This window comes from Primulina tabacum, chromosome 16, assembly GCF_025594145.1.
Source record: "Primulina tabacum isolate GXHZ01 chromosome 16, ASM2559414v2, whole genome shotgun sequence".
In the NCBI taxonomy this organism is placed as follows: domain Eukaryota; kingdom Viridiplantae; phylum Streptophyta; class Magnoliopsida; order Lamiales; family Gesneriaceae; genus Primulina; species Primulina tabacum.
The window spans coordinates 2,646,683-2,657,970 of NC_134565.1; the positions used below are offsets into that span (position 1 = coordinate 2,646,683).

Below are 11,288 nucleotides of genomic sequence, written 5' to 3' on the forward strand. Positions count from 1 at the left end.
TTGTCAACATGCTATATATATATTTTTTTCTGATTTTTCTTTTATTTTAAAATATAAATTTTCAAATAGATGAAAAATGATTTTTTTTTCTCTACGACTTGTGTAGAATAAGTATATATTCTACTCAAATGTCTTATAAATTCATATGATTTAGTAAAATGTTATTTGCATAAACTTATTTGTTGGGTACAATAATTGATTATGTTGAGTAGAATAATTGAAATGTTGCGCTTGAGCTGTTGTACTATTTAAATGATTTGATTTGCACAGTTACCATAATCTATAGGTTTTGATAAAACAGTAAGCGTTTGGGCCTGCAATTGGTATCAGAGCCAAGATCGCGACTTTGATTTCCATTGATTGCAATTGGTGCAATTATTAAGAGATAGATTGTTGGGTACAGTAATTGTCCATGATGGATAGGCATTTGAGCTGTTGTACGATTTAAAGATTTGACTTGCATCGTTAGTATCAGTTATAGCTTTTGGTAAAGCGACAAGCGCTCGATCTTACATTATTCGATTGTAGAGCTAGAAGAAACTTGTTGCATCAACTTTTAGTTTTAAATTAGTCCCTTACATGTTACTCAATTTTTAAATTTAGAAGCACTCTACAGTTTTCAGATATTATTATAGATTGAATTATAATTGATCCCTTTCAAATTGGATAAATATAGAATAAAACTCATGTAAATATTATTAACAAAAACATTTAAATGAAATATTGGATTTGTCGATAATCAAAACAACAAATAAACAAATTTTGATCCTTGAGTGAGAAATAGGATATTTAAAGAAAGTTATAATTGACACAATGAAATAGTGCACCTACATGCATTTATCACTGTATTTTACAACTAAAATGTCAAAAAAAGTTTCCATATATTATTTTTATATCATATTTAAAATAATTATGAATTCTAATTTTTATTATTTTGAGTTGGCCTTTGTTATGAAAAATCATTGTGAATAAATTGAATTTGAAAATTCTTATATCTATGTATATCACATATTAATATATCAACCTAAGAGCAGGTAATAAAAAAACGACAAAATGAACTTATTCATCTTCAATGTACACAAATTATATAGTAAATATATACGACAATTAAGACCACGAAGTGGAATATATGTTCACATATAACAAAATATATAGACAAGAAAAAAAATAAATAAAAATATTTTTCTAGATATAAATATTTTTTTAATAACTTTTTACAGTGAGTTGGAGAAGATAAAAGAGAAAAAATATTAACTCTTTTGGGTTACACAAAAAATAGAAATGGAAGAAGTGTTTGTCATACAATGAATTCATTTTCCAAATTAAATATATACTATAAAGTTATATTTACTATTCAAACTTTATAAATGAAATGAACACAAATGATCCCGTGAAGATATTTAAACAATTAGAAAAATTAAATAAATTATTTTTCTGGAGGTAATACCAATATGACATTAGTAATTTAATTGTGCTAATTATACTTATGAGTTAATATGAAATATTAAAATAAGTATAATAAGAGTCAGTAAGAAGATGATTTATCGTCAAAAATATTATTATTATAAATTACAAATAAATGACAACATTTAATCAATATTTTTTTAAATCAGTCCATATCAGTACTTTTTATGTGATGATAGATTATTATAATAATGTGTAGTTTATATGTTATCAAGTATAAGTGTCTAATAAATTAAAGGTAACTAGGAAAGTAAAAGCATCCGGTTAAAATTGTTGTCAATTTACATGAAAGAGAATAATAATCAAATAACATTGTAAATAAAAAATTACAGATCATTGATTGTCAAAAAAGATTGTAATAATTGAATATTGTAATAAAATATATGCATTATTGAGAGAATATATATGCATTATTGAGAGAATATGACAAATAACAAAAGAAAACAATATGAGAAAAAATTTAGTAGTCCAAATCTTTTTTTAAAATTAAAAAAATATGTTTTTTTCCTAATTAGTTACATATGCTAATTAACACGAATTGTCAAAATTTACAATACTATTATCATTATCTTTTGTTGAGTTAACTATAATTTTATTTCAAATTCTAATTACTTCAACATATATTTCCCACGTGCAACGCACATACATTATTTCTAGTCATTCAAAATATATGTTTCATCCATTTTCAATTTCCCAGTTAATTATTACCTTTAGTATACCTTTTCACCGCTTCTCAAAAACAATCTGTTGTATCATCACATTTCAACATAATACACAGTACTTTAAAATTTTAGAATAAGCTAAACAAACAGATGTCAACATGTAAAGCCAAAAAGAATGACATTGCAAATTGCAGATGAACTTGCTAGCTTGAAGGGCCTGTAGATAAATGCACCTTCAGGCATCTTTGGATGTTCAGGTGCTTTATAAGAAGTATGAGATTCTGGATCTTGTCTGCGACAAACGAGGTATGTTGTGCTTATTCTAAAATTTCAGCTAAAAAGATTTTGAACTAAAAGCTAAAAAACCATAAATCAAAAGTGGTTTCCCATCACGATCACTAGATCGGCTGCAAACATAATGTTGAGTTTGACCGGCACTCAAACAGTAGCAATCGTTTCATCTATACAGACAAAAACTTCAAGCGACCCACCAAAATTCCTACGTGAGAAGAACGAGTTGGTGTCAAAAAGAATCATCCAAAATTCCATGCCATCCCAATACTCCAAGAAATCTCCACTCTCCCCTCTCTTCTCTTCCCCGTCCCCTCTCCCATTTACGTACCAGCCATTAAACACAATTCATGTGTGATAATTCGTGTAATTTCACAAGCCCGGAAAAATAATATTCTTTTTTAAAAAATAATCTTTTAAAAATAAAAAAAAAAAAAAAACAACCTGAGGAGTCACAGAGCCAACCCCATTAAATTTAACTTATTTTGAATTAACAATTTAATGTGTACAAATATAGAGAAACTTGCTCAAAAAAATAATCTTAGTTCAAACCGAGTAAATGATGGTAAAATGTCTAACAAATTAGTAAATGTGATATGCAAATTAGTAAAATTAAGTATAAATTAGATTTTTTTTTAAATTTTTCAATAAATAAAATATAAAAGTGAGTTATTAGGCTTAAAAAAACTTTGATGTGTGAGTTTTTTTGCTAATTTCTTGAAAAATATAATATAAAGTATTTATAAGACATCAACATTCAACTTATAATATAGATTTAGTTAACTATATTTTTGTTTTATACTTGAAAAATTCTAACTTTTTCACATTTAATTTTCTTAACTTTGTTCACTCAAAAAACTTTTCGAGCATTATAATTATTACAAAATCATGTTTTAATAATTTTTGGTGTTTTAGCAAAAAAAAAAATAAATGAATAGTTTTCTTTATTAAAAAAATACAAAAAGTATTATATACCGTGCTGCAAGACACATCCTCATATTTTTGCAGTTAGCCCAGAGTCGACTTTTGTCATGGCTACGTCCCTACTCAAGTTTATTTATTATTGAACTAATTTTTTTAATTTATTATTGATCATTGCGCTCTAATTACGATATACATTCTCAAGTAATTTAGAGAAATTTATCCAAACATTGGGGATCAAATTGAAATATTAGGAAACTATATTCTCTGCTCTAATTTTGCTCGATTACCAGTATGTATATACCTAATATATCACGTCCCGAAAGAACAATAATACTGCCCAAAAAGAGCTAGAAAGATTTACAAGGCCACATATATTTTAGTTCTCTTTGCAATATTCGGTTTCTTCATCCACACATTATCTTAAGCAAGCATGAAAGAAATATGATTCTCGCCGACACGATACATTATTTTGAAGTAAAACATGATAAAATAGATGCATCAAGAAACTGAGTTAGACAACAATGTTTCAAAGATAAGATATATGCAAGTAAGAAAAACATGGTGCAGCAACTAAAGATTACACATGCATATATGGTCCGGCTTGTTACCAAAAGTCCTATTCATTGTGTAGAAAACTCGCTAACCAACGGAATCAGATAAACTTGGCATGAGATCATGGTTGCTTTGACAGAGCTCCGGCAGCGAATAAAAGATTCCTCCGAGAGAACTGTTTTCAAGCGTTAAATTAATCGATAGTTCTTCAGATACGACTAAGTATTTAAAGAGAGAAGATGTAAAATAGCAGGTTTTACCTGCAAAGCATAGACAGGAGTAGATTTGGTAGGCAAGGTCTTCAGTGATCTTAGTTTGTTGGTGCTTCCACTTTTGCTGCTAGGAAAAGATCACGTGAGGATAACTCGTAATTATCACCCAAAAAATTTACTTCCAAAGTACCCGTGGCAAACTTACTTTTCATCATTTTTGGTCACTTTAGAGCTGGCGGCTACATCCCATATTTTCACTGTGCAATCGGCAGAACCAGATGCCAGAAGTGACCCATCACAGCTGAAATAACATTTATCAAAATCCGATCATTTAATGGCGTGAAAAAAATAGTGCCATTTACTTGTGATAAGATCATAAGAACTAAATGGGAATTACAAGATAATTTTCAACCTGAAAGAAAGTGACCATATGCAAGAGTTGTGACCAACCAAAGGGGAAATGCAGCGACCACTGGCAAGATCCCACATCATTATTGTGCCATCTTCATCACCAGATGCCATGTAACGACCGTCGAATGACATTGCTAAAGATAAAATCATACTCCTGTGACCAACAAAAACTCGAACACATTCTCCACTCTGAACGTCCCACAATCGCACTGTTTTGTCACTAGATCCAGTTGCTACATAGTTACAATTTGCATGCCATCGCACACACTAAAAGATGGAAAGAAGGTTTTTACAATCAAAATCTTGTGACTACACGAAAATTATATTAATGCGACAAAAACAGAGGGTAAATAACAGTCCCATGATATCTTACAAAAGATGAAATTTACTCCCACAACAACGTCAAAATATGTGAATTCATGCATTTGGTCTTTCAAGCATACACCCAATCCAAACACATGTATATACATTTGTGGGGGGTGGGATGCATGTTAGAGAATAGGAACTCACATCTACATCAGATAAATGACCGGCCATTATTCGTAAAGGCTGTATTCTGTCCACAGACCAGATCCTTGCCGTCCGATCATGTGAAGCACTGGCAAAATAGTGTCCTACTGGACTAAACTGCATTAGAGCAGAGGTGGAAGTATGAGTTGAACGTGTAAACAAGAGAAGTAAAATAAAATATTCGAGTATACATTGCATTCGATGAAGTCTTCCCATACTGAGGCTCTAAGCAGACATAAACCATATATGGCCAGATATCAACAAGTCATGTAATTGAAATGCACTGAGAATAAAAAAATACCGACGATAATTATTTCTATAAGATTCCATATTAAAATACCTGAAATTTTGTTAAGGTCGAAGCTGAATTTAATTTCAATAACAAAACATCATCAAAATGAGAAACAAAGTTCACACACTTTGCAAGTCATCTCCTCGTTTTTGCATATACAATATATCTGCAATTTTAATTATCTATACCAAGGCCTACCAATGATCAATATGTGAAAGAAGGCAATAAAGTCTTTTCATATGCTTCTATCAACTGAGGCTGTCGTAGAACTAAGTTATGCAATAAACACAAGTTCGACCTTACATTTTTACCTGAACATCCCACACAGGATAATTATGACCTTTGTAGCAAACAAGATTTGCATTAAAATCCATGCTCCACAATCGAACTGCAATTGGAACCATACTTTTCATTACAGGTGAAGAAAAACAGGAAATAGAAGCATTAGCAAAAGGTATCTTACTTGTCGAATCTGACGACGAAGATAGAAGAAAATCTCCAAATGGACTGAACGTGGCCGAATGAACGGGTCCACAATGTCCTGGAAATAAGGTATATGGTCTTTCCCCAGTGCTAACGCTACCTATCTCCCCATTGGGAGCCAACTCATTTTCACCCTGCAAAGAAGCTGATATTACTTGAGTTAACAAACCCTAGTTCATTAATAAGCTATGCTGATCATAGATGTATCAAAACCTAACAGAAAACAATAAGGTATATTCTAAACCACACTGGTTTCATGGCAGAATGTGAAACACTTTGCTTGATATCCTGCTAGAATTATTAACCAAAAGCATGGCAAAGCATTCCTAGACTGGTGAGATATCAGACTGGACAAAGTAAAATTAAAGTGACACAATCCTCTTATCAAATTCAAATGCATAATATGGATGTTGGATTATTTTGTACACCTGTTTGCTTTCCAATTCAAGTAATTTAGTTGGTAAAAGATACTATGCATATTCATCAATCAATGAACATTTTATAATCCAAAATCAAGTACAACCATATAGTTACGACTCTTTTTCCGTCAATCAAATTGTTCTATTTTACTAAGCATATGAACCATTTCTTTCGACGACTAATCAACCAGATAACTCATTCCTGCACCATTAGTTTTGGTAGAATTTTCCATAATTATTTCAGCAGAAATTTTTTCAACATTTAAATGAGACTAAGCCAGGTATAGCCTACAAGTTAAATACTAAGTCAATTGGTTGTAAACCTCATATAAAATCTTTCACCAACTTAAGACAAAAACAGCATCAAAACACCAAGAGAGAAAATAAGTGACACGATATTTTTGGTTGAGAGTGAAGGAAAACACAAGGAAATCAACTTACAACACTCATTTGGTTGCCCAAGCTTTGTCATGTCCCAAACCTGGAAATTACAGTGACGGGTTACCAAAGCAAGAGCAATAGTGAAGCAAGAGCAATAGTGAATACATAACAAACACAGAAAAGTAAACAACCTTTAACGACGAGTCTGAGAATCCACCAGCTACCAATGACCCATCATTAGATATTGAAGCACAATTCAACCTGTGTAATACACAATATAGTTTCCCAGAAAATAACTATATTATAAAAAATTACATTGTGTCAATTGAGTATAAATCTTCAAAAGAAACAAACATACCCATCATGTGTGTTGATAAAGGTATAAAAGCTGATGGAAGGCAATGCCCCGCCACTCAACTGCACGCGGTTCCTTAAGTCATCAAGAATAGAATGTTCCACCTCTGGTGATCTAAGAAAAAACATAAATAAATAATGTAAACACTTGCCACGCCAAAAACAGCAAACAGCTTTACCTAATTGATATTCAATATCGTTTCCTAGTTGCAGGACCCAGGCACAGAAGGATGGGTTAATATAAATCATAATGTTAGTCTCCTTGGGATCTAACTTATTCTTTCTGACAACCCACATTTGGATGATTAACACTTACGAGATAGTATTTTCCCCAGGGACATGTCCCTGAATAAGTAAATGTGATTAAACTCCTAATCTGGCAGAGAGATCATAGTCCCAGCCAGAACATTTTATACATCGAATATGAAAACATCTAGTTTTGTAAAAAAATTAACAATTGCCAAAATTTTAGTTCATAAAATGCACCGCGACAATGTATCAAGTTAGTAGAAAAGGAAGTTAACAAATTACTAAAGTGCACCTATTAAACTCCATTGTCTTCCTATAATCAATAAATCACCATAAAAAACAAGAAGGGTACTCTTGAAAAATACATTACTGGCAAGGCTAGCTCTGGTTTGGCATGTGGAGCTCCAGATACTGCAGTACTCTCTGAACGAGAAGCCTTTGTTGTTGCACTGCCAATCTTGTCCTTTTTCAGCTTTTTATGTGTGGTGGCTTGTTTTTCCCCATCAACAGATTTTTTCTAGAATTGGAGAAGAGTATTTTAAATAGCTAGAGTAAAAGAATCAGCCTACTCAGTATCATAATTCAAGTGAACTTTGTGGAACCAAAAAATCGACTACCTTACTCTCTTCCAGTTCCCCTTCTCTCAGTTCTCCATCTGCCTTTTCCGAATCCGCATTGGAAACACCATTCTTCTCCAACTTTTCTTCTAAAGAATCTTCAAGCAACTGCGCAATTGAATGGTATAAGAAAGCCAGGATTGACTTGTTTTAACAATATCTGCCCAAAGAGGGAGAAAAAGAGGAAAGACACTGAAAGAACACAGTATTAAGAAACTAAATCGAACAGAAACAACTAAATACAGTTCATTGACAGTCACATCGCCCTACCACTTGGACTTGTATAATAAAACAAACAAGACTTTACAAGGACAAAAATAAAATCATTTTCCAAGGATCCAGCCAATTAGAACCGTATTTGTCCTAATTACAAACACAATAATGCAACCATATTTTGAATAACAAAAAGGACATAATGTGACGAGTTCCAGTTCAACCACAAATTGCTAGAATTAAGACTACAATCCTCGTAAAAAAATTAAGCATGGCCCATTTCACATTCTATGCCCATTAGCTAGTGTTTAACCAAAGACGAAAACATTATCCGACAAAGCAGCAACAAATTATCTTGCGTACAAAATAGATGTGATTCCTCATGCATGTACAACCAAAAGTTATTAGTAGAGGAATACAATTACAATTTCAACCATTCTTAAAGTATCTTGCTAAAGAGTAACATCAACTACATTATCTTAACTTTAGAAGTTATTTACGGGGACATATCAAAGATTTTTTTTCTTTTCGTGACATGGCGTTCAAAGATGCAACCTAGCAGACCATTCTGCTTCGCAATCACCTTAAATTAACTCAGTCAAATTCATATGAAGAAAAGATGTGAACATGGACATAAATGTGTGTGACTGTAATAACTGTCAAAATAGACTAACCCCCCAATGGATTTCTTTCTGATTTATCAAATCAGCTGCATCCTGGCCACTTCCATAAAGTGTAACAAATTCAGCATCATCAGTGATCGAGCTTGGTTGCCCAGGATAAACTGTCCATTGAATCTTAAAGTCAATATACCCAGGCGGAAAGATAAATGAAGAAAACAAAAGCTATAGAGGTAAATATAAATGAACATGCTTTCAGGCATTGGTTGACATGAATTGGTGCCTCAACATTGTTTTTCCAATAAAGAGTAGTGCTCTCTTCAGTCCTAGCTATTGAGTTGATTGTATAGATCAAGAGCCTTTTTTGTGATTACGGAATCCTGTTTCATGAATGAGCTGTACTAAGATTACAGAACTTTACCTAGAAAGTTGATGTGCTCATTGATGATTCCAAGCATGGTAATTGATTGAGACTTGTGTAAATATTGCACAAGTAGGTTGTACGAATACTGTAATTAGCAAATGAAAATATTTTCAGTCATATAAACCCAAAATATATAATCCAGGTGAGAACTCATTGACTCTCTTCTTCATATCATTCCTAAAAGATCTCAAATTCTTGAAAAAGAATGTGGGTTCATCGCTTTAATAATTACAAATCAAATCAACTAATATCAATCTATCAATACGACAACGCAAGAAATTTAGTTTAAGCACAAAATAAATATCAGCACCCTTACAATTCATAATTGATTCTTCTGTTCTAGGTGGCTAAGACTCTTCCTCTTTTATGTTACAAATTAATATCAGATCAGAGTAATTTGGTCTTCATGATAAAACTTTAAGAATGCTCTCTGATTCTGTCATTTTAAAAGCATCTGATTCTTATAGCAAATTTTTCAATTTTCCAGTTCGAACAATTTAACTGAATCAATGAAATTTTAGCCCAGGACATACAGAAACTACTCAGCTTTGTACACTTCGAACTTGTGTAGCTCATAATAGATAAGAATAATATGCATGTATTACGAGAGGTAAACAAATTACTTGACATATCTTCAAGCTCACTTTGCTCTGTCTTAAGGAGCGTGCAAATTCCATTTCCTACACAAATGAGCAATCTTTCAGGAAAGATGGTGATTGAATAAGTTGATTAACAAAATTCAGAAACGATTCTACGAAAGTTGGTGGACCTCCAGATGTGACGGAGAAAGAACACCCTCTAATTTTTGGAGGTCACGTGCATGGAACATCTCATGGTCTCCTCGAAAGCTATTAAAAAAAAATCTGGCTGAAAAACAGAGGAATGGTTTAAGAGGTGACACTGTAAACATTTTGTGCACGCTGTGAAACATAAATGAACACACCTTCTGAAATGTGACCTTTAGCCACAAGATCCATAAATCCATGAATAAATACTGGATACAATACTCGAACCAACTCGTACTGCAAGATAAACATATATAAGAAATATAAAGCAAAGTTTGATGCATTTTTTTTTTACTTTTGGGGACCACATAGTATTGATGCACCTTATACTAGGAAAAAATGAAACAACACTACAACGCACCAGCGCATGGAAACCAATTTAACTGTAAACTATTGAAGTCCTATCGATTTAGAATAGACCAAAGGCGAACAGACATTCCCAGAAACAACTATGGAGTTTTGTTATTATTACTTCATCAACAAACAAAACAAGAATTTGAACATCAAATAAAGTTAAAAAAAAATCAGGCAATGCATGAACAACTATCTTTCAAAACAACTGATAAGTACCTGGTATTGATCCAATGAACTATAAGCCCACGACCGAAGTTTGTTGTACCCTTCTTGGTACTGAGCAGGACCATCTACTCTGAAAACCCGTCAGTAAAACTTATAATCAAACACAATCACGGTACACGCAAATATCATTAGCTCAAGCACACCAAAAACACATGCTGTCCTCTAGTGTTTCTTTCCCACGTTAAAGCCATCAACAATGTCGAAAATAGGGTCTTTACAGTAATTATACTGAACATCAAAACTAAAATAAGCAAACAATAAATAGCTGAATCCTACCTTACAAAGTAAAAAAAAAAAAAAGAAGCAGACATGAAACCAATGAAATTCGGACAAAGGAGTAAAAAAGGCACAAAATTTTGCTCATACTCAGAGAATGCAAAGATTTGTTTGGCAATCTCGGGATCGATTTGTGCAGTTGAGAAGGTGTCGCTGCCTTTGCTGTTTTGGTGCCTCTCTTGTTGAAAAGCGAGGCCTGCTTGCTTAAATCCCCTCTTGTCTAAATAAGCCAGAACCACTTTATCAATTTCTTCTTGATCCATTCTCTCAATCTCTCAATGTTAAGAACCCTAAACCCCAAATTCAGGGAGTATCTTGATATGATGATATCTAACTAATTTTTTGTGAACACTTTTTAAAATTCCAAAACCCCTCTTACATTTAATTCTTTATTTATGTTTACAATCTTTTTCTTAAATTTGAATTTTTTTATCAGATAACAATGCCATTATATTAGCCTGAATGACATGCTAAGTATTCGTGTTAAATTATTACCTTATTATGACATGATCTATATTTATTTGTTCTTGGAATCAGATTGAAATAATAAAAGATTTATTTAAATTTTTG

At 32.3% G+C, this 11,288-nt stretch overlaps 1 protein-coding gene across 1 annotated transcript; it reads right to left on the reverse strand.

Moving 5' to 3' along the window:
* Window positions 1–3,835: 3,835 nt before the first annotated feature.
* Window positions 3,836–11,083, reverse strand: LOC142529546 (transcription initiation factor TFIID subunit 5-like). The gene is made up of 19 exons (XM_075635096.1): window positions 10,809–11,083; window positions 10,434–10,512; window positions 10,022–10,100; window positions 9,848–9,945; window positions 9,702–9,758; window positions 9,076–9,163; window positions 8,709–8,818; window positions 7,822–7,929; window positions 7,570–7,721; window positions 6,960–7,070; window positions 6,793–6,862; window positions 6,662–6,701; window positions 5,782–5,946; window positions 5,630–5,706; window positions 5,027–5,143; window positions 4,518–4,783; window positions 4,311–4,406; window positions 4,154–4,229; window positions 3,836–4,068 (listed from the first exon to the last, which is right to left on the reverse strand). Exons 1-19 carry the CDS (start codon window positions 10,979–10,981, stop codon window positions 4,015–4,017), a joined length of 2,016 nt encoding a protein of 671 aa, XP_075491211.1. The 5' UTR covers window positions 10,982–11,083; the 3' UTR covers window positions 3,836–4,014.
* Window positions 11,084–11,288: the final 205 nt, after the last annotated feature.

What these genes read in the sequence shown, in the direction of transcription:
- LOC142529546 (XM_075635096.1), bottom strand. Translation starts at nt 10,981, where the DNA reads ATGGATCAAGAAGAAATTGATAAAGTGGTTCTGGCTTATTTAGACAAG. An exon ending in AGAAAGAAATCCATTGGGGG is followed by an intron (nt 7,930 to 8,708) that starts GTTAGTCTATTT and finishes TCAATTGCGCAG; the next exon opens with TTGCTTGAAGATTCTTTAGA. An exon ending in ATATGGTCACTTTCTTTCAG is followed by an intron (nt 4,407 to 4,517) that starts GTTGAAAATTAT and finishes ATGTTATTTCAG; the next exon opens with CTGTGATGGGTCACTTCTGG.